General features: G+C 38.7%; 1 protein-coding gene across 4 annotated transcripts in view; it reads left to right on the top strand.

Annotated features, from left to right (window-relative positions):
* Hnrnpm (heterogeneous nuclear ribonucleoprotein M) overlaps positions 1–23934 on the top strand; it is a 37995-nt gene that overhangs the window by 5353 nt on the left and 8708 nt on the right. The window contains exons 2-13 of one of the 4 annotated variants that reach the window (NM_053876.2): positions 1242–1408; positions 8560–8612; positions 9526–9533; positions 9638–9731; positions 12286–12324; positions 12442–12477; positions 13297–13450; positions 14113–14162; positions 15358–15418; positions 17965–18066; positions 19218–19262; positions 19667–19744. In NM_053876.2, the coding sequence (NP_446328.2) occupies positions 1242–1408; positions 8560–8612; positions 9526–9533; positions 9638–9731; positions 12286–12324; positions 12442–12477; positions 13297–13450; positions 14113–14162; positions 15358–15418; positions 17965–18066; positions 19218–19262; positions 19667–19744 (887 nt within the window). Of the gene's footprint in view, positions 1–1241; positions 1409–8559; positions 9534–9637; positions 9732–12285; positions 12478–13296; positions 13451–14112; positions 14163–15357; positions 15419–17964; positions 18067–19217; positions 19263–19666; positions 19745–23934 lie in introns of those variants that run through there. The other 3 variants (NM_001109911.1, XM_063262870.1, XM_063262869.1) reach the window with 3 other exon arrangements.

Raw genomic sequence — 23934 nt, 5'->3', positions numbered from 1 at the left:
TACTTTCCGGATTTGGAGTATTTATGATAACGATGCCTATAAAGGGCCAGTGAGATGGCTCAGACATAGTGATTAAAGGTGCAGGACAAACATGGTGGAAGTAGAAAGCTGACTCCCAATAGCTGTCTCCTTTTTACCACACACATACATTCCAAACAGCATCAGTACTCAAGCACATACATGCACAAACTATAACTCAGCACTTAGGAGGCAGAGTTCAAATCCAGCCTGGTTACATAGCCAGTTCTAGGCCATACAAGGCTGCATAGTGAGACCTTGTCTCAAAAAAACAAAACAAAACAAAAAAATTTTCTATGAGTACATTTTGTATTATTTGCTTGAAAGGGGGACTTTCAGAATTAAATGTTACAGATCTGGAGAAATGACTCAATGGTTAAGAGGACCTGAGTTTAATCAAATGTGGCAGCTCAGATATATCAGTAATTCCAGTTCCAGAGGGATTTGACACCCTCTTCTGTCCTCCTGGGACACCAGACAAGCATGTAGTACAAAAAAAACATTATGCATAGATTAAAGTAATATTTTTAAAAAAATTGTATATAAGGATTTGGGAAGAAAATATTCATTAGTCTTGTGACAAATGAAAAAATAGCATTGGGTGTATTATCAACTTTGTGATATACTACCTGTTATAATCTGCATTTGAGTATGTCTGAGAAAAATTTGAGTTATTTAAATACCTTTCTATCCATAATTCTCTGGTGGATGGTGACAAATGGATTGATATATAATTTACGAACTTTAGTTAACATGTTATCTGTCAAGAAACATTGAGAGTTGCTTTGGCAGATAGTGTTGTGTTTGGTAAACTTAGGTGACAGTCGTCCCCTCTCCCCACCCCTCATTCCTGGGCAGTTGCCTCACTTTCTGCTAACTCTGTGTTAGCATAAAGAACACCATACCTAAGCCTAGGATAGCACTTTTCTCTTGAAGATGGGTTGATGATAGGTAGGAAGGTTTGTTCTCATGTAACTGAGGCTGACTCTGACTCCTTTTTCTGGGTGTTAGGAATGCCACTATGTCCAATTCAGGAGTGGGGTACACTTTAGGGAATGCATAATTGCAGATATCTGCTCTGTCTCCATCCTTCATTTGCTGTATTACAAATCAAAACCAGCATTGACCATGTCATACAAAACTGTGTGGGATAATAAATTTGGTATGACAAATAGTGGCTTTTCCTTGTATTAACTGAAAAACTTTTTTTCTCTTGAATTCAGTGAAGAACGACCTACTCAGAATGAGAAGAGGAAGGAGAAAAACATAAAAAGAGGAGGCAATCGCTTTGAGCCATATGCAAACCCAACTAAAAGATACAGAGCCTTCATTACAAATATACCTTTTGATGTGAAATGGCAGTCACTTAAAGACCTGGTTAAAGAAAAAGGTAATGGTACTGGTGGTGAAGTAGGGTAAGAAGGTCAATGTGTCATCTTCTCTGTGGCTATCTCCTGGTTTTTGTCAGTGGAAGCTGCTCTAGGAAGAGCATGTGTTCTGTTCAGGTTTAGCGCTATCCCTCAATCCTCCCATCCATTTTATGTGATCATGACTATGTGTTCAATAGGGTGATTTATATGGTCCCTTGACCTACAAATGATTTTACTGGCTTAATATGGTTATTGGGACGTCAGTCAGAGAGGGGAGCTTTTATGTTAAGGAAATGTATCAAATTCTTCACATTATTTGTTGTTTTGGGGTGTGTGTGTATGTATGTGTGTGTTTAATTTTTTAAAGTTTTTTAAAAGTCTGATTAGGAGATAGTTTTAAATTTTGTGGGTATCCTCCTGGAATCAAAATATAGTGCCTGGAATGTATGCTGCTCAGATTTCAAACTCTGCAACAGGACTTTCTGTTTGAACTGTGAACTCTCCTCCGGAGTCAGAGATTGGCAATGGGAGATCTCAGATCATCTGTGCATGTGGTGCCTTAAAGGGTGTATGGTGTCCCAGCCCAGGCATCCAAATTCTGGCCTAAGACGGGACAAATGACCAAGTGTCTCTGCACGCTGGAGCGTCGCCCTCTCCTGCACTCTGTTTGCTTTTGTCCTCCTTTCCTTCATGATTCTTATCCCTGATGGTGGCTCTCGGGACTGAAGAGATTGCTGGGTCCTGGTTTAGATAAGATAGGATGCCTTGAGCAGCTCCTCTCTCCCAAGGGAACCTAGGATCAAATCACCCTTAATGGAGTTTCTTTGAAGGACTGAAAGGAATTGGTTTTCTGGAGCATTCATAATGAAGAGAAGTTTGAGTTTGATTTGTTGAATGGTTAATTCTTAGTGACAAGGGTAACACTTGGATGGCCCTTTTGGTGTGTGTACTGGTGCCCCAGCATTGAGTTTTGAAACTGAGTGGCTACCGCCATCATTATTCTATCAATTAAGTTGACCGTGACATGCAAGAAGCACTAGGCACTGTGAGCCTTCAGTCACATGTGCTGCTCCTGTGTGAGATTTGTTTCTTGCCTTGGTCAGCCAAATCATTCCTGCCAATTCTAGAGCAAGAGTGAAGTTTCTTTTGTCTGAAGGAAGTGTCATGTGGCATCCCAGATACAGTGTTCTTGGTTCTATGGGACTGCTGCTTTAATACAAGCTTAGAATTTTTGTATAGTACAGTTGGATCTCATTTGAATTAGTTTTTGGAATAAACCTCAAATTTGTGTTCTTTTGTGATTTGGTTGAACCACTGAATTGCTATCTCCATTGATAATTAAGGTATAGTAGTTCCAAGAACCAGGAATGTGGCTTTGAAAATGCAATTGTTAGAGTTTTGTAAGAGATTGCAGGCCAACCTACTTTTCATTTTTAGGAGTGTGTGAACCAGTTTTGGGACATGATGGATAAAGTAGGTGATACTTTTACTGCTTTACCATTCAGTAATTAAGTTTTGGAAGCCATAAAGTTGCAGCCATGACGTTTCTGGATGTAGAAGCAGTTCACCTCAATTTACTATTTGTCCTGTATTAAGTGTGGAGCCAGCCTGGTGATTTATTCAGATCCTTCCAAACTGGTTCTCATATTCCCCTGGCATACTGCCATGGATATGGGTGCTTCTCCCTCTCAGTGTACTTTTGGTGGTGTAACTCAGAATTACAGGTGTGCAGTAAATCTTGTTTTTATTGAACATTAAAATGTTCTTGTTTAGAGCTCCCCAGTACAATCTAATGATTCTGCTGTATAAAAAATTAGCAGTATTAGCTTGGGAATAAAATGATTCATAAGAGAAAGGTTAATTTTTCTATAGTGGTGTTGAGATTCAGTGGAGTTTAAAGACATTTATATATATAAATAAATGGCTTAAAATGTCCTTGTTTGATTTTTTTTAAACGTGTTATTTCCTGTCTCTTATTTATCCTCTCTCTCTCTCTCTCTCTCTCTCTCTCTCTCTCTCTCTCTCTCTCACACACACACACACACACACACACACACACACACCCTCACTCTCACAACAGGGTTTCACTTTGTAGCTGAATGTCCTAGAGCTTATTATACGGACCATGGTAGCCATAGAGATACAGCTGCCTCTGCCTCTGCCTCTGCAGTGCTGGGATTAAAGGCATAATGTGTTGTCAGAAAACCCTAAGTTTTGAAAAGCTTGAGTGGCAGATAAAGGTACTTAAACTGAAGATTTGTTTCTTAGCAACCACAACTAAACAGATTAGACTGCAAGTGACCAGGTTAGACTGACACAATGAAAGGAGTTTTCCCAATCTGCATTCTACCCTGATAAAACTATGTCCTCCTGGAAAAAGAACTAGGATTAGTTATCTTTACTTCCAGTCTCTACCGTTGGAACTTGTCTTTAGTTGCAGCCTCTCGGAACAAGACAGGAAGGGCAACAGTACTGGTAATAGCATCTCATGTACCCTTTCCTGACTTCTGGACTTCCCTTTCTATGATATCAAGCGTATATATTTTGTGTTTAATTTTAGCACTTTATCAGCATTTTAGGACAGTCTGTTAATGGTCTGGTAAAAACCTGGTCACTTGCACATTCCCCTTGGAAAAAATGGTGCAGAACTTGTTTGGTGATTGGTACTAATGGTGAAGTCAGAGGATTACCCTTTATATATACATATGTACATATGTATGTATGTATATATATTTTTTATTTATTTTATGTATATGAGTACCCTGTAGCTGTCTTCAGACACACCAGAAGAGGGCTTCAGATTCCATTACAGATGGTTGTGAGCCACCATATGGTTGCTGGGAATTGAACTCAGGACCTCTGGAAGAGCAACCAGTGCTCTTAACCACTGAGCCATCTCTCCAGCCCATTATTACCCATTTTTAAAACAAGGTGTATGGAAAGCATTGTTTTCCTCTGAGCCATGTTGCTGTTTTGTTCAACTCCTGTCAGTACAGCTCCTAGATTAAGGTACAACTTTATTTGTTTGTTTGTTTGTTTGTTTGTTTGTTTGTTTTCGAGACAGGTTCTCATCCCAGGTTTGCTTCAGACTCTTGATCCCTCCTGCCTTAGTCTTCCAAGTGCTAGGGTGACAGATGACTTTCACAACTTAAGTATCTTTTTTAATGGGGGTAATGGTTGTGGTGCTAGAGAGTTCTTGGATTGGAAAAATAAAAAAGGGAACCACTTTTACATGAATTTAAATTAGAGGTTCCAGAACTATGTTTGAAAGTAACTTTCATCCACAGCTACTTAGATGAATTACAACAGAATATGGGATTCTATAGGGCTTGAGTACCAAAAATGAAGATTTCTTTTAAACAAATATGTGGAGGTTTTTGTTTTATTTTGTTTCTGTTTTTTTTGGTTTTGGTTTTGGTTTTGGCATCTTAATGTGTAAGGTTAGTTAGAGACATTAAAATTCTCAGAATGAAGAAAATTGGGTTCTGAGCTTCTTATTTCTTGGTCTACCTAGGGAGCAAGCAGTGTGGAGGTGGGGCAGCTGCCACTCTGGCTGGACTTAGCTGCACTGGTGAATAAACACTATGCCCAGTTTGAGGAAGAAAGAAAAGTCAGTGATACAGTTTACTCTCAAATCCTAGTTTAGCAGCAGTCAGTTTAATTTGTATAAGCTAAGACTTCTTTAAGCCTTTAATCCTTCCATTCTTATTTAATGATCGTCACTTTGAGTAAATTTCAGATTGCTGCTGACAGAAAATTGAGGCCCAGAGGGCAGAAGTAGTCCAACAGCAAACCTCTCCTTTGTAATAATTTGCATTGTGGGTTGAATGAGACAAAACTGCTTTCAATTTAAATGAAGTTCCTGCCCAGTCTATTCTTCATATTTTCCTGTTGGAAATTGAGCTGTTATTTTGCAAGGCCTGCTATGCAAACCAAGTACTCAGATGTTTAAGTAGTGCTGTTGAGCTCCAGGAGTACAGCCTGTGAAGCTTTCTTCTTCTGTGGTCTTTACTATAGGTAGTTGTCTTTTTTTTTTTTTTTTTTTTTTTTTTTTGGAGACAGGTACCACTGAGGCCTTGAGATCCACCTTCCTCCAAGGGGCTAAAGGCGGGCTCCCAACTGAAGTTGTCTTTACAGGGAAATTTTTCTGGACTGGGCCTTTAATCTATGCAGTTTTCTCTTAGATTGAGTATTGACCATTATTATACAAAAGAGCATGTTCAACAGTGTGTCCTGCTTTCTTTCATGTACATATCCCCTAGCACACCCCTGTGATCCCAGCACTTAGAAGGTGAACACAGGAGGATTCTACATTTAGAGGCAAGTCTGAGCTACATGAGACCTTGTTTTAAAAACATGGACTAGGGGTTGGGGATTTAGCTCAGCGGTAGAGCGCTAGCGAGTGCAAGGCCCTGGGTTCAGTCCCCAGCTCCGGGAAAAAAAAACAAAAAACAAAAAACAAAACAAACAAAAAAAAACCATGGACTGGTTCTGTAGGTAAAAGTGTTTGCTGTACATGCATAAGACTTTATCTTGAATCCTCACAACCTTACAGTAATCTCACTACAATGAGATTGTGGCAGAATCCTTAGAGCTTTCAAGTCAGCTATACTAGTGTATGCAGAGGCAAAAATGAGAGTGCCTTAATGTGGGAGGCAAGGACGACTATACCTAAGGTTGTCCTCAGACCTCCACAATGGTGCCATGAATACCCACCCCATCTCACAAAGATACAAACACAGATTGCAAAAAAAAAAAAAAAGATGAAAGAAAGATCCTAGGTTCAATCCCTAGTACATAAGCACACATCTGCATTCTCTTCAGTAAAGCTTTAGTTTCTTTATTCTTTTTATTTCTTTTTCAGTCTTTTATTTAGATAATTGACATTTAAGGGTACAATAGACTTGTCTTAGAAGTCACAGAATCTTGGGATTCTGTGGGTTTTATCCATGTTGGTGATCAAAGAGCTATAGCATATTTCATCAACTTTTGAGTTCACTTGTGTGGCTGCTGTTGTCACTTAACTTACCTCCTAACTACATACTAGTACAAAAGATGAATCAGCCTTTTTAAAGCTTTCATGATTGTCTACCTCTGTAGATGTGAATTACAAGCAGTTGGCAGATTCCCTAAGAGTAACCAGATGAAGTTTTTCAGTGTATCAAGATGGGAATGTTCCTAACTTGGGATGAGCATGATTATGCTGATTGTACCTCAGTTTAGAAATACTTCTGAGCCACAGAGAAAATATTTCTAAGGGATATAATTTTTAAATCAAATTTTTAGTGCACAGAATTGAAGCTGGATGTGTGTCATTACTAGAATGTCAAATGGGAAAAGCTGAAATTTTCTTAACTTGGTATTTTGTTAAATGGTTATGATTGTGGAAAAAGTTTGCTTTGGACTTTGTTGTTTTCTAGGTTGTAATAACATTGTTTTGGGTAAAGTGTCTTTGGACACAAGCTAGAAATTTCAAACGTAACAGTCCTTGGATTCTGACAAACTTAAAAGTTGTCTTGAGGTTGATAGAGTGATTCTTTTATTTAAGGTCATTGAGCAGTAGTCACAGCTGGTAGGAAATAAACTTGGAATTTCTTCACTGGTTTGACACTAGGCATTTTCATCAGTGGAGATAAGAGCTGTTGGTCATTGAATGGCTGCTGCTGTTGAAATAAATGGCTTTTTAAAATGACTTTAGAAGTGGTCATGGAGTTTTGGAACTGTTTAAACTTTTGTAAGGATAACATAAAACCAACCTGTACAACTGTCACTTGACTATGATCAGTTTTTTTGTTTGCCCGCATAAAGTATGTACTCAGAGTCAAATGTAATGGCCCTTCTCCTTTTATTTTTCCCCCCCTTTGCACTGATTCTCCTTGTTTTGTGCAAAGTACCAGTTTTGTAACATTTCAGGATAGGATGAGGCTATAAAGTTTAAACTTTGAACACGTGGCCTTCAAACACTGCAACTCCATTAATAAATACACCCTTAAAATGTTCATTGTGTTTGTGAAATAATTATGTTTTCCATTTGAATGTTTTTGTATTTGAAAAATTCTAATTCTTACATCCTTTGAACAAAGGAGTTGTAAGTAGAGAGGACCAACCTGAGCACTGCTAAACCTAAGTGTGTTAAAGATTTTAATCATCCTTCTAAGGAAAGAGTGGGGTTGATTCCCAGGAAATTCCCCCATCTCTCTTTTTTAAACTTTGGAAATTGGATTTAGATGTTGTTTTCTACAAGTTAATGCTTTGAGCCATCTTCAAGTTCAGCAGCCATTTTGGTGGTTGTTTAGATGGATTCTAACATCTGGTTCTGGTGGTCATGAATTGGCAATCCAAACCTTGAGGAAAATCTACTGAAAATTTGAAAATCTGCTTTTTTCCATTGCATGTAGTTTAGATTCATTGTACTGTTTAACTGTTTGTTGCCAACTGAACCCCAAACTTAAACTTTTACCCTCTTACAGAGATTTTTAAAAATGGAAGAATAAGGCTTGATACTATTCTAACTTAACAATTGTATAGCCAGTATTCTTCTTCCAAACCGTGGTGTCTTGGACTGTATGCAAAATCTAGGTACAGAATTTGAGGAGCCCAGTACAAAATGAGAGGCTGCTTGTTAATATTAGAAATTTCAAGATGATTTAGGCTAAAAACCTGAACTGTTAAACAGTTTATACACACAAAGCTGGCCCTGAAGTTGTGTCTATATGCCTTTTGGTTTATGTATAGGTATGTTCTTGTATTTGTGGCATGTGAGCTCAGTTCAGTGGCATTGTGATGTGTGTGCGATTTATCTTGACTTCACCGGTAAGATGCAAAAACATCTTCCTTTTCTTGAAAGTGAATCTTGCAGAATTCTTTCCTGTGGATTTGGATTGCCTCTAGTCATGAGTGAGCATTACAGACAGGGAAATTGATAATGGAAATCTGTGGAAGTAGTGTGCTTGTGGTGGGAGGAAAATCAAGGACATATTGTTAATGAGTTTTCACCTATTTACTGCACACCTGTAATGCCTAGTTTGGTGGTTTAGAGAATATGGAGTGTTTCTGGGCTTTCTTATAAGGCAGAGGCTCCATACAAGGTTGCTGATGATTGTTCTAAATTCCCATTGTTTTCTTGGCTTTTCTCCCTTGGTTTATGTGTCGTCTGGAAACTGATTTGTAGTTGGTGAGGTAACATACGTGGAGCTCTTAATGGACGCTGAAGGAAAGTCAAGGGTAAGTGTCTGAGAGAATTTCTTCTGTGGATTTACTACATGACAAATGTAACTGTATGGTGGCGTGGACTCGAATGAAATCAGGAAGGCAGTGAGTGCTCATGTTACTGTAGCCATGTTTGATTTTGCCAACATTCCAGTAGGGTGGGAGGGGGCTTGCAAACAGGAGTCCCGCTTTTCCAAATGGCTGGCCAAAGAGCTTTCTGGTATTCTGTTTGGATGCCCAATTTGGATAACTGGGGACCAATAGCAGCATTGTCTCTTTGTTTAACAGGAATTGGCTGTGTGTGAATTATGCATGGAATTTTAGTGGTGGTATAATTAAAGTAAAAGTGTGTTCTTGTCTAGAAAATGTTACTCTCGGTTGTTTGCTGATTTGAAAGTTGTGTGAACCAAAGATTCTGAAAAGTAGCCTTTGTGCCAGTAACTGTAAGCCACACATTACAAACCTGAATGTTCAAATTGGCCTAGTGTAATGAGAACATAAACTATTCTCTGTCGTGTAATAGAATGGCTTAGAATAATCCAAAGGATGAATTTAGTTTATGGAGAGGATGGATTTATTTAGTAGGAGTATGGTAAGGATTGATTGAATACAGAGGGAAGCAGATCAAAAGTTTGTGTGATTTCTTGGAGAACCTGATTTAGGTCTGCTCATTATAACTTAGTTTTAGTGCAGTGCCGATAATGTGTAGGAAAAGGAGATTAAGGAGCCCAGCTTTTTACATGGAAGGCTAGGTCATGCACTTCTGTCAGCTTCCCCTTAGAAGGATTAATTTTTAAAAAATCTTGACTTTTGTTACAAACATCATATCTTTAATTTGTTCATAGCTGTCGTTGATATTTACTGTTTTTGTTTTTTCTTTTTCTTTTTCCCCCTTGCTCATCTTACTGGTCTGTGGCTTCTTTCAAAGGGATGTGCGTAAGTATTACTTACTTATACTTACTGGCATTTGAATTTTCCAAGTTCAATTTTCCAAGTAAGACTGGTTTTATTCATTTGTTTTTGGCTTTTTTTTTTTATAGTGTTGTTGAGTTCAAGATGGAGGAGAGCATGAAAAAAGCTGCCGAAGTTCTAAACAAGCATAGTCTGAGTGGAAGGCCACTGAAAGTCAAAGAAGTGAGCTCTTTTTTCCCCTTTCCTTTGGTGTTAGTGAGGGAGCCCAAGACTTTGTACATACTAGGAAAACAGACTATTACTGAATTACATTTCCAACTCAAAAAGTAAGGTATAATTGTTTGATGAGGATAAAAATGGCCTTTGACGGGGTTGGGGATTTAGCTCAGTGGTAGAGCGCTTGCCTAGGAAGCACAAGGCCCTGGGTTCAGTCCCCAGCTCCGGAAAAAAAAGAGCCAAAAAAAAAAAAAAAAAAAAAAAAAAAGAATGGCCTTTGACTAGAATGTACTAAGTAGACATATACCTATTGTTTTTTATTTATTTGGCTCTTTGTTCTTTTGAGGTAGACCCTGTAGTCAAGACTGGCCTTGAACTCATGAACTTTCTTTATCTCTTAATTGCTACTAATTTAAGAAGATAGTGACTTTGTAATAGCAGATCCTGAGTAACCTAAGCTTACCACTCTTCAATCCTTGCTGTCTGAGAAATACAAAACCCGAGCTTCTGGATTTTAGAATTGAAATTGTATAAGGGAGTCTTTTTATCCACCAATCTGAACATTATTCTTGGCCCATCTGAGTTGTTCTGTTTTTTTGATGTTGTTTTGTTTTGTTTTGTTTTTGAGATAGAATTTTGCTATGAAGTTTTGGTGGTCTCAGCCTCCTAAGTGTTAGGATTGCCGTGATGTGTCACAGTCCATTTGCCATTTGCCTCTTTATTTTTGTGTATGTGCTATGTACTTGCTGTGTACACTTGTGTACACAGGTGGTCATACTAGTAGTGAATGTTTTTCTTCCTCAGTCACTCCACCTTAGATTTTGAGGTGAGTGGTCTCACTGAGCCTGAGCTCACTGTTGAAGCTAGGCTGGCAGGCCAGTGGGCTGCAGGGATCTTCCTTCCTGTTTCTCCATTCCCTTTAGCACTGGGAGTACAGCATGCCCCACACCCCCAGCCTTACACGGATGGCTGAGGAGCTGAGCTCCCGTATCATATAGATGCTTGTTCATCTACCCACTGAGCCACCTTCCTATCCATCTTTGAACGCTATAAAATGAATGTATTCATTTTTATCTAAACCTTGGGGTTTTTGTTTCTTTGTTTGGTTTTTATGTTGGTGGTGGCAAAGATTGAACCCAGGGCTTTGTGCCTACTAGATTGCCACTATACTTTTTTTTCTTTTCTATAGAAGGATGTTTTATTAACTGTCAGATATTTACCTTCTTGACTGAATATCTAGGGAGCAGTGTTAAGATGTCTGAGAACAGTTTTTTGCTGTGTATCCCAGGCTAATTTATAACTCAGGTTCCAGCTGCCTTACCCACTCTTCTAGACCTTTTCCTTTTGGAAGGAACACAACATATTTGGGACTTAGAGGAAAACATGGCTAGGTGTAAGTCAGTTCTTATGTGTTAATGGTAAATTGAAGAGGCAGCCTTCAGGAATTGGGTCAAGCTGGAAAGATGGCTCAGCGGTTGGGGATGCTTGTTGCTTTTCTAGAGAGGATCTGCATTTAATTAATTTCCAGCACTCAAGTGGGAAATACACAGGTTACAACGGCCTGTATAATTCCAGCTCCAAGGCATGTTCACATACATTTGCTATATATCCCATATGTACACACAGACACAAATAAGAATAAGATAATCATGCCAGCATCAGATTTTCATAATTCTCTTTAGGTGCTGATACACTGCATTGACTGTACTTAAGTGCTAGCACTGGTGCCCTTGAGGGGTTGGGGAACCTGGGATTATAGAATGGTGATTTCAGACTTTGTGAAAAATCATTGATGAGTTTTACAAAGTTACTCTAATAGTAAGAGTCAACCATTGTATGCCCCTGAAGACCTTGTTTCAATCTGGAATTTTTAACTCAGGTCAGCCAATCCTTTTATCCCTTACCTATTCATTTTAGTCAAAATCGTTTTTGGATTTTTAGTTTTATGCCTTTTGGTTCTGAACTGTTACTCTTCTAGAACTCTTCTGGTTGCTGTGGTTTGTTTTGTCTTGTTAATTTGAGAAATACTTTTCAAACTGTTAGTTTCTGCAGTTTTGTTGTTTTGTTTGCTTGTTTTTCTTTGGTGTTGGAAATGGGAGTGACTGGTGCATACTGTGCTGCTTGATAAGGTCTGCCATTACTAAGTTGTATCCAAAGTGAGACTTACTGAGTACACAGCAAGGAGTGTCAGACTGGACTGTAACAGAGTCCTACGTGAAACTTTTTACTTACTTTGAGACAAGGCTTCACTTAGCTTTGTAGGCTGGCTTTGAGTTCAAGCAGACCTTGAACTGCTTTAGCAATCTTGAGGGTTAAGGCTATAGACCTTTATTTTACCACCACTGCTACAGTGCTTTACTGAGAGCCTTTTTATTGTATTTTATTTGTTTAATGATTGTTGCTGGGGATTGCACTTTGGAATATCAGGCAGAAACTTTCACTGAGCTGAGCTGCACCTCGGCAGAAGGGAGCCTCTGTAGTGGTGAAGGCAGCAGTTCCACTAGTTTCTGCAAGCCTATTCTAACCTACTTCAAGCTATAACGCTTTGTGCTTCTTTCAGGATCCTGATGGTGAACATGCAAGGAGAGCAATGCAAAAGGTGATGGCTACGACTGGTGGGATGGGTATGGGACCAGGTGGCCCAGGAATGATTAATATCCCACCCAGTATCCTAAATAATCCTAACATCCCAAATGAGATTATCCATGCATTACAGGCTGGAAGACTTGGAAGCACAGTATTTGTAGCAAATGTAAGTAAATGGGAACATTCTCTAAAATAGAAAAATAGGGAGGGATGGGAGTATGTGAAAACAGTATGCATTTAATTTTACATTGTTAGAAAAGTGTGCAAAACACTTTAGATTGACTGTATCACTGTTCTACAAGTAATTTAAGTAAGACTTAGGATAGATAGCTTGTTTTTATTTTAAAGTAGACCTTCTACTTTGTTCTCTTGTAACCCCTGCATTTGTGGCTTCAGGATTGATCTCAGTCCTACCCAGGTCTTGTTTACTGAGGTTTTCAGGCATTTACAAAAGCAGTAGCTGTATATGCATCCTTATTGGGGTTTATTTAGGTATAGGGAAGAATGGACAGACAATAGAGTTACAGTTTTTGTGTCTGGAGTAAATGGTGATATCTTTATTCTCTGCAAGGACAAATACTTTTAGGACAAAGTGGGTTTAGGAGTGTTGGACAGACTTAAAAGAGGGAGTGACTTTTTGGGGTTTTCAAGACAATTTGTCTGTGGAGTAGCCTTGGCTGGCCTTCAACTCAGATCCACCTGCCTTTGCCTTCTGAGTGCTGGGATTAAAGGCAGGTGCCACCACCATCCTGCTGGCTTTTTAAGTTTGAGGGGGAAAGTTTGTTAAATGTGAGGAGACTTCGGTTGTTCCATTTAAGAGAAGAGATAATAAATAGCAGAGTTAAGGCCAGGCTCTGCAATCCTATTTGAAAAATTCCACTGAAGTTAATTTTCTTGTAAAGTCAGTCAAGCAAGTCTTAATAGTAAAAGTATGTCTTTTTCTCCAAAGTTTACCTTGAGGTTTCTACCCTCTTCTTTCACCTAGCTGGATTATAAAGTTGGCTGGAAGAAACTGAAAGAAGTATTTAGTATGGCTGGTGTGGTGGTCCGAGCAGACATTCTGGAAGATAAAGATGGGAAAAGTCGTGGAATAGGCACTGTGACTTTTGAACAGTCCATTGAAGCTGTGCAAGCTATATGTATCCTTTTGTGGGCGTTTACTCATGGCAGACAGTGCCCACAGCACTGTTAGACGTCTATTAGTGCACCTAAGTATATTATAATAATAAGGCAGAAGTAACTTTTTTCTGTGACTAGAGTGAATAAATTACTATGGAATCTGAAAATTTTCTGGAGTGGAACACAAATGGATAGACACATGCTATGAATGGTCTTTTCAGAAGAGTTTAGGAAAACTCATTTATAAGAACTGGGACTTTTATTTGTTTATAATATCCTTTTGAATTGAACCTTCTGTCTGTTGTAGAGTAGACATTGAAGAGATCTCTCTCCCTGCTGTAGGCTTGCCCTGGGGTTACATCTTTTTAAAGTTACAATGGAGCATGTCACACATAACTACAGAAATTAAACTCAGAAGAGTATTACTGTATGATTTATCCAGAAAATATGCTATTTTAGAAGTAGTAGAACTCTTGACCTGTTGAACACATAGGAAACTGCTTGCTTTAACTAACCAGAAACATTTTGTAGTATAAAGTCTTTACTAAAACTTCATACCTAAAGAGTTGAAATTGCTTATGAATTCAGAGAGGGACTGGTAGCTATGGGATTGTTACCTTTTTATCGATTTATATAGTATGCTTTAACAATTGTTAGAAATAGCCTTAATTGTAATAACCAGCTATGTTTAATGGCCAGTTGCTGTTTGATAGACCGATGCACGTCAAGATGGTAAGTTACTAGGATCACTTTCTTTGTAATATGTTCAAATAAGTTAGGGGAAATTTAGAATTACTAAAACTATATCTAGCCCTTAAATTAGTAGTCTGCGGAGAGATGAGCGCCTTTGCTCATGGAAATTTTTTCTGTAGATCCCTCTCTGGTTGACTATTACTGTTAACTCCTATGTTCAGGAAGTCCATTGAGTATCCTGCGAGCTCCAGTTTTCAAAGTATAACATACAGTGTTTGGTTAGTATTATATTTGTAATGAACAAATATTTGATTCAGACAGCTTTTAAAGGTCTATTGGAGTTAGTCTTCATAAACAATAACTCTGCTATAGTGTTGCCAAAGAAAATAATTTATAGAAACAGTACTGGAAGATGTTGAGGGCAGTCTGGTTAGGGTTCAGATTCAGAAGTAAATGGAACTATAGGTTTTGTTATTTGAAGGAGTTTAATTCTTTGAATAGCTAATGGATTCATAAGTCTCAAAACACATGAAAAGAGAGGCTAGAGAGATGGCTTAGCATTAAGAGCATTGGCTGTTCTTCTAGAAGACTCCTGTTCAATTCCTAGCACCCACATGACAGCTCACCACTCCAGCTCCAAGAGTTCCAACACCTTCACACAGATATACATGTAGGTAAAATACCAGTGCACATAAGATAAGCATAAATAATTAAACCATGAAATGATAGTGTAAGCCTCACTGGTACTTACTGCTCAGGTGCTGCCCTACTCACCAAATAATACAAATGTATTTTTATCCTTCCTGTTGTTGGCCCAGAAGATAAAAACATACTCCCATATATCTCTTTATGTTTGATGTAGTTCTGTGCCGTAGCTATGTCATAGTTTATTTATATTTAACTAATTATCTGGTTTGTTTAGTTTAAACTTTTGCTTTTTCCCTGGTGCTAAGGACTGGCCACAGGGCCTTGTAAATGATAGGCAGGTGTTTTATCTCTGGGCTACATCTCCAAACCTATCTTTGTTATTATTTTTTATTTTGTTTTGTGTAATGTAAGCTATCCTAGAACTTGGTATGTATCCCAAAGCTGGCCTTGAATTCCTGACCCTTTTTTGTAAGTCTCTGAAGTGTTGTGATTACAGGTGTGGAGGTGTACAGGTGGCTTCTCTGGTTCTTTTGTTATTGGTGCTCCAGTAGAGATTTCTTTTTTTTCTTTCTTTCTTTTTTTCCAGGATGAGAGGGCTTTACCAAAGGGAGACTTTTTTCCTCCTGAACGCCCACAGCAACTTCCTCGTGAGTATATGAATTATACTAAATAGAAACTGTTACAGTTATATTTACACTTGCGGTTGTGGAAAGGTTACCCTGGGGTTCTCTTGATCTGTTTGTCCTGTCACCACCCCACCCTACACAGGTTGCACTATGTAGCATTGGCTAGCCTGGAACTCACAGAGATCTGTTTGCCTCTAACTTCCTAAGTGTTGGGATTAATGATGTGCACTTGCTATGCATGTCTTGATTAGTTGTTTTCTATAGATTTTTCAGGATAAGAAATGAGTGAAGAAATTCACAACTTAAAGAGTTTTGATAGTGGCACTGGCTCAGAGGGTAAAGGGATCTGATACAAAACCTGATGACTTGAGTTTAACCCCTGGCAGCCACATGTTCGAGGAAGAGATTCCTTCAAGTTGTCCTCAGACCTTGACTTGTGTACCAAGGCTTTTTTTGTGTGTGGTGGCCTGAGTGATAATGGCCCTCAATTGGCTCATATATTTGAATGTTTGGTTTCCAGTTAATGGTACGATTATGAAGGATTAGGATGTCTGGCCTTATTGCAGATCATAAGTCACTGGGGCAGGCTTCAAGGTTTCATAGGCCCACAATATCCCCAGTTAATTCTTTGCTTTGTCTTTGTAGAGATGTTAGCTTTTGGTTCTTTTTTTCGGACCTAGGGCGTTGCGCTTCCTAGGCAAGCGTTCTATTACTGAGCTAAATCCCCAACCCCGAGATGTTAGCTTTTAATTACTGTTCTAGTATCTGCCTTGTTGCCGTGCTCCCTGCCATGATGATCAGGGAGTCTTAACTCCTGGAACCATGAGCCCCATATTAAACCTTTTTTTAATGAGTTGCCTTGGTCCTGGTATCTTGTCTTATAACAGCATTAGGAGAGCAACACATTGAGTTTTTCTGTTGCAGATACTTTTTAAAGAAGGGCTCTTGGATTACACTGTGACAAGGCAGGCTGCCCAGATATAGAGGGCAAAATTATGCAGTTTGAAAGTGTCTTGGAGTAGGTGGGTGGTTAGACAAATTGCAAATGGAAGTATAGATAAACCTCGTTTCCAATTTTGGGCAGTGCCCAGAACAAGTGGATCTAAAATGCAGCAAGTAAGTCCCATGGTTGCTGAGGAGAGAGCTGAGGAGTGACTGCTACTGGGGATGAGGTTTTCAGAGTGATGAAAAAGTTAATGAAATTGTGTAATTGTAGCCTGAAAGAGCCTATGGCTTTAAGAATAGATCAGAAATGCAGATATACTGATTGGATTAACCAGTGCCAAAAAAGGGATCAGGGAGACAGGAGATGGCTTGTCTGTTGAAAGGACCATATTCCCTTACTACCTGTTTGCAGGTGGTCACTTAACAAGTTTGTTGTTCTTGTTGATGCTCGTGCTAGAGGTAAAGAGCACTATGCCCCAGGGAGCCCATTATTCTTGGTTCTTGGCCTCTTGGTATGGCTCAAAGGGTTGATCTCAGAGCTTTGAGTACATTAGAGTAATAACCCTTGGTGACTTCTTGGAGCTGTTGCCATGCAATTTAAAACCTACTTGTTAGATTAAGTACCTAGAGCCTGACGTGGTTTTTTTGTCGCTCATTATCTTGGTTTAAGTGTCAGGCCTTAGTAGCTCTTTCCAAATATCAGTCTGCATTCTTGTTTTCTTGTTTCTGTTTGCGGAACATAGCGGTGAGGATGTGCTGGATATCAATTTATTAATTGTTGAGGTGGTGGCCCACATCTGTGATACCAGCATTCAGAGGTTATAGGCAAGTTGATCTCAAGTTGGAGGCCAGCCTTAGGCTGCAGACTAAGACCTCATTTTTAAAACTTTTTTAAAAAGCATTTATTTATTTATTATGTATACATCATACAGCTTTCTGCCTGCAGGAATACCTAATTGAACTCAGGACCTCTGGAAGAGCAGACAGTGCTCTTAACCTCTGAGCCATCTCTCCAGCCCAAGACCTCATTTTTAAAAGAAGGGGTCAAAGGGGGAGGGAAGAGAAAAAGGTTAGAGTTTTTTAGAGAAAAAAAAAATGGCGTGGGGCTCAGGCATTGTGCATAACTTTAATCCCAATACTCAGGCAAGGGTCATGTGGATCTTTATAAGTTTGAGGGCAGAGAGGGCTACATAGTGGTACTATATTATTGTATTTGTTTCTTTCGTGCACTCATTTTGTATGTGTATGTCTGTGTAAATGTACAGGTGCTTGAAGGGCATAGAACAACTGGAAAATACCAGCTTTCTCTACCATAGGTTCTGGAGGTAGAGTTCAGGATTGGGTGTAACCCTTGAGTCTTGCCAGCCTGCAAACTGACTTTGTAGCTGCCCTTGTTATATAGGTACATATTCTATGCTCCAGTCTGACTGTATGTAAAAAGCTGTACATGTATAAAGAGGGACACTCAAAGATATGCAGGTGTGTAAGTGTTAAAGTCAAGTCAGGCTTGCTTGGTCTAGGGATGAAGCATGGCAGCCAGAATGTACCAGTGTCTTGCCTCTGAGGATCACCGTGTTTTCAGAAAGGGAAGCCACATTCTTGACTTTCTCTGCTTCTTTCAGATGGACTTGGTGGTATCGGTATGGGGTTAGGACCTGGAGGGCAGCCTATTGATGCCAACCACCTGAACAAAGGCATTGGAATGGGAAACCTAGGACCTGCAGGTGAGAATTGTAGTGGGAATAACTGGGGAAAATTGAATTTTTTTAAAGCCACTATTAGGTGGTCAGTTCTATCTGGAGATTTTCAAATAGGATTAATGCAATTGGGACAAAATCCCATTTTTGTTTCATCCTCATGTGCAGAAAACCAGCATTGTTTTGAGTTGATTTTTTTTTTTTTTAAGCCACTGTGCCTCTTCATCTTAGTCATGATGACTTTTGAGCAGACATAGACCATTTACTAAAAGGAAGCAAGGTAGAGAGTTGATCTCACCCAAGGTCACACTGCAGTTACCCAAGGTAACAGTGCAGCCAGCCCACTGACTGTAGGACCCACAGCTCTACCATTGGTGCTTTAAGCCTGTCAAGAAGACTATTTTGCACCTGATGTTGACATAACTTTTTTCTATAGTATGAGCATTTTGATAAAATAAAAGGAATTTGAAAGCTTTTATGAATGACAGAACTCATGGGTTACAAGGAAAAATTAAGAGTTTTTGTTCAGAAGACAAGGAAAATAGAATGAGTAAAAGCTTAGCTATGTGTGTTTTTTAAGTTTCTGAGTACTATATTTTTGTGCTATTAAGGCGTATTTCATTCTTTTAGATATAGACTTGGACTTTTCATAGAATCATTTGAAATGGTTATGTGGATGCTTTGCCTTAGCACTGTCATTCTTACATATCCCTGATCTCATGGCTCTACCAACCTCAACACACTTTATTTGATTGGGAATGGTGGAGGGAGCATGTATGGTTTAGAAACTGCTTTTTTATTATTATTATTATTATTATTATTATTATTTAATTTTTGCTTTTAATAGGGTCTTAAACATCTCTTTCTGTTCTGTAACATTTTAAAAAGCGACTTTACATAATTTGTGTCTGATTGTTATATTTTATATTTAATGTTGTCTGGCTTGGTCATTTAATAAGATTACATGGGCTCTAGTTTTAATCTACATTTAAACTTACTCTGTTAAAAGCTTTTGCTTGAAATACAATCTTGACAGTTAAGATAGTGGATACCCCCACCTTTGAAATATAATAACATCAAAGTTTTTTTTAATGTATTGGTTTGGAATTTTGTGCTTTTAAAGTTAAGCATTATTGTTTTGACATAAAGTTTGTTTGCATTGACTTTCTCTTTTAAAGGAATGGGAATGGAAGGCATAGGATTTGGAATAAATAAAATCGGAGGTAAGAAATTTAAAATAATGTAATCAAAGTGTTTCCCCCCATTTTCCTTGTTTTCAAAACCCTGTGTGGTATCTTCCTTTGGTTTCTAGAAGTCTTAAGAATTACTTGATTTTATTTGTGTATTATTCCAGTGGTTATTTGTTGTTGCCTTGGTTCTGGCTTTCTTACTAACTAGCTCTGTGACTTTGGGCAGATTGCTTTCTCTCTCTGTATTCTTGCTTGTGTATTCACGAAGGGGTCGAATCAAGCCAGGTTTTAAAAAAGGAAATCAAATCTTTTCTTTACCCAAAAGCTCTAAAACTTCGTATATTCATAACATAATGTCAAAAGTGAAATATAAAGTTTTCCTTGCCTGAAGAATGTGAGCAGGTTTGTTGGGATGACATTAAATACTTTTCTTATAGGCATGGAAGGACCCTTTGGTGGTGGTATGGAAAACATGGGGCGATTTGGATCCGGGATGAACATGGGCCGGATAAATGGTAAGAATGGGATTCCCTCCTGCTTGTGTCTTGTCTACCCTTTGATAGCCGAGGGATTCTTCTTGTTTGTAAGCCTACTGTGAGTGATGTCCTACTTCTGTTTCTCCACTTAATCACATACCTTTGAAACTGCTAAAAAACCTAATTCACGTAAGACTTTGAAGGTAGCCAATGTATCAAACCCCCTTACTACTTGAGTAGTAAAAATTTCAAATTTCTTTACTGCCTTCAGCGTTCAAAAACATTTTCCAGGACTGGAGAGAGATTTCAACCTTTTAAGAGTATATACACAACTCATGTAGTGGACTCAGGTTCAATTACTAGCACCCACATGATGACTCACAACTGTCCGTATTCCAGTTCCAGGGAACCTGACACCTAAGTTGATCTCTGCAGGTTCTGCGTGTCTGTTCTCCCCCAACCCCCTTTACCACATACACATGCGCAAATAATAATTAAAGAATGCCTTCCAAAATGCTCTTGGCACAGAATGCTAAACTGGTACATTTTATTTTTATTTGTTACCCTGATTACTCCAAAATGTGGAAAAATTATTTATAAATCCAGTTATGTAACAAATTATAATATCCCTTTCAACCTTATGGTGATAATGATTATATTACAAGATTAACAGTATGTTGATGCCAACTTGCTGGCCTTGTTTTGGTTTACTTGGCCTTATGTAGACATAAATTTAACGGGTGTATTTTTTCCCAGGTTCATTCAATCATAGGGTTACAGTAATTTCTAGACCTGAGCCCTGGAGCTCCTGGGCCTGAGGTCAGAAAAGGAGAAGTGGGTAAATGCATGCCTGACTTGGCCCATGGTAGACCATTCATCCTGTAAATGCTAATGAAGTCTTACAGTTTCTCTGCTCATGACAAGACTTTTCTCTCAGTCAGTATGCCCAAGGAATCTCACTTGACTATTGGAAAGAATTAAATCTCCTAATGATACTAATTACAAGGGGGTTACATACACCTTGCTTCACTGCATTGGAGATGTCATTCATCCTGAAACACAGCTTTGACCTGTTCTTGGGTGTTGTTTGCCTAGTTGACAAAATAAGGCCATCTGTTTGCAAGTACAGAAGAGGTTCCAAAACCTCAGGTAACTCCAGAGCATCAAGCCTGTAATGCTGACCACATCAGCCTTTTAGTTTACTTGGCCTTATGTACACACGAGTACTTGGCCTTATGTAGACATTGACCTGTGGCTGAATTATAATACAGGATTGGACCATCTTTAATAGAAATCAGTGGTACTTTCTCTAATCGTGGGGTTTTGAGTCACCCAAGAGTTACTTGATGGAAGTCAGATTAGTTGTGATAAGACTTCAGATAACTGTCTTCTGTATATTTGGCTTGAACAAATTAGGGATGGATTCATCCTTGCCTCTACTTGCATTAGTTAATGAGATCTCATTATTTGAGAAGACAAAGTTTGTCCAGAATGCATTAGGCTACTACATATCTGGTAATAAGGTAAATCCCACCGCAGGTATTTGTAAATCTTGCAACAGTAAGTCATGCAGTATTTATTAGGTGAAGAGAATCATTCCCCTCTTTCTCCTCCTGTTTTTATTGGTTTTTTTTTGTTTTGTTTTTTGTTTTTGTTTTTGTTTTTGTTTTTTTGTTTTGTTTTTTTTTTTTTTGAGACAGGCTTTCTTTTTGAGACAGCCCTGGCTGTCTTAGCACTCTCTATGTAGACCATGATGGCCTCAAACTCAGAGATCCACCTGCCTCTACCTTCCAAGTACTGGTATTAAGACATAGGCCACCTGCATGGCTATGATTCATTCTTATGTGCTCAGATTTAAAACACCTGACTTGATTCCTAAGACAACCATAATTTGATATAGATTTCTTCAGTACATAAATTAGAATGGGAGATATCAAAAGGTCTTGGTGCCAGTGTGATGGTCCAAAAGTGAAACAGTATCATCTTCACATTTAAGTGTTAACCAACATATATATTTTAGAAACAGAACAACCATTCAGTCCTTCTAAGAATCACATGAGTAGGTGGTGTTACCCTCATTTTTTCAGAAACTAGGGCACAAAGAGTAATTTGCCTAAGGTCATATGGCTAGTAATTAGCGATGCTGGGGTATGGAATTCAGCCTTTCTCTAGAACTCACCTCTTCATCATGCCTACATCCTGTCTTTTAGGATCGCCTCTAGCATGGTGGTACCCCCTGTGCTGAGAGACTTGATGTCTTTGCTTTTGAAAATCCTCTCTGTGCCAAAAGAAGTTTGATTTCTACTTGCTGAAAAGCTGCTAGTACTATTCCCTAAGTCATTAAGTCATAAGAGTCATTAAGAATTTGTGCTGTTTTGTTTTATTTCACATTTTGGTTATTTTTTGCTTTGTTTTTGTTCTTTAGTAATGTGTTCAAGCAGTATGTGGCAGGCTAGCATCTTCTAAGGTGTTTTTGAGGATTGCACCATCCAGCCTCCAGAGTACACAGAGCTATGTGTAGGTTTTGTTACCTTTTCTCTGATTCTTAATATAGATAGATGGTGGTGAAGAGATACAGGAAAGCTACATTGTGAGTAATGCAGAGATAGGTTTACATTTCCACTGAACTGGGTTTAGTCTCAAGAATCCACATGGTTGAAGAAGAAAACTTGAATTCTACAAGTTGTCCTGTGGCAACTTAGCATGTGTACTTTCCCATAGGCAGCACGTCTAAACAAATAAATGTAAAAATTCTAACCCAGCCTAACTTCCATATCTCTAATTGTTTACTTCCTTGAAAGGATAAGTGTGAGCTGTATGCAAACAAACTTACAGTTATACACTAAAAGATATATATTATATAATACCAATTTGCCTGATATTCCCAAGGAGTGAAATAAAACTTTTTATTACCCCTTCGGCTGGACATTGAACCCTGTGCCTCAGGCATGCCAGACAAGCATACCATGGATTTATACTCCCCTGTCTATCCAATACTACTAGATTTTCTTATGACTTTTCAGTAGAGGCGGAAAGCAAAGTGATGCACATTTGAATCTTGCATGAGAGAGGTGGATGTATATGTACAGGTATAAAGTAGATGGAGGTAGGGGTCATACATGACTTTTTTTTTTAATATTTACTTTACATATGTAAGTACACTATACCTGTCTTCAGACTCACCAGAAGAGGGCGTCAGATCCCACTACAGATGGTTGTGAGCCACCATGTGGTTGCTGGGAATTGAACTCAGGACCACCAGAAGAGCAGTTAGTGCTTTTTTTTTTTTTTTTTTTTTTTTTTTTAAGATTTATTTATTTATTATATATAAGTACACTGTAGCTATCTTCCGATACACCAGAAGAGGGCATCAGATCTCTTTACAGATGGTTGTGAGCCACCATGTGGTTGCTGGGAATTGAACTCTGGACCTCTGGAAGAGCAGTTGGGTACTCTTAACTGCTGAGCCATCTCTCCAGCCCAAGACTTTTTTTAAATGAATTTTATTTTATGAATATGAGGGAGCCTGTGTATGTATGTACATCGTAAGCATGCCTGTTGCCTTTGAGGTCAGACTGTTGTGAGCCTATGTGGGTGCTAGGAATCAAGCCCAGTTCGTCTGTTCTTAACCACTGAGCCATCTCTCCAGCCCCGTGAAGACCATCTTAGGCAGGTATTAAATGTGTTTGGCCTGTCTCTTACAGAGCTTCAACATTTTTAAGACATTGTAACGGATAGGATGGCAAATAACTCTCAGCAGTGTTAACAGTGGTATAAAGAACAAATGGATAGAAATTTGTACCCAGGTATTCGGTTTGGGCAGCCTTTGCATCATATTTGCCAGGCATGTGACCTTGGCCAAGTTGCTATATCAGCAGCACATGCAATATGCTAAGACCTAGAAAGGATTGCTCTTTACAACCAGTAGATAAGCTATGCTCAAAGCAAAAATGTAGGGAGACAGGATAAAGGAACAATTGAAGTCAATGACTTGGAGGCCCAGAGACTTGGTACAGAGTTAGTTGGGGCATCTGCATGGAGGTGGGGTGGTGAGGGGAGCTGTCTATGAATATCTATAGAAAGTTTAAATTTATTGAGTATGTTTTCCTACATAGCAAAAGACTGAGGAGAATGTATGCTCCTCTCACTCAGGAGTCAGAGGTAGTTGGATCTCTTAGTTCCAGGACAGCCAAAAGGCTACATAAAAACCCGTCTCAAAAAACAAAAAA

The sequence above is a fragment of the Rattus norvegicus genome, chromosome 7, assembly GCF_036323735.1.
Source record: "Rattus norvegicus strain BN/NHsdMcwi chromosome 7, GRCr8, whole genome shotgun sequence".
NCBI lineage: Eukaryota > Metazoa > Chordata > Mammalia > Rodentia > Muridae > Rattus > Rattus norvegicus.
Note: the sequence above shows the minus strand (reverse complement) of the source record. Positions and strands in the feature narration are given on the sequence as shown.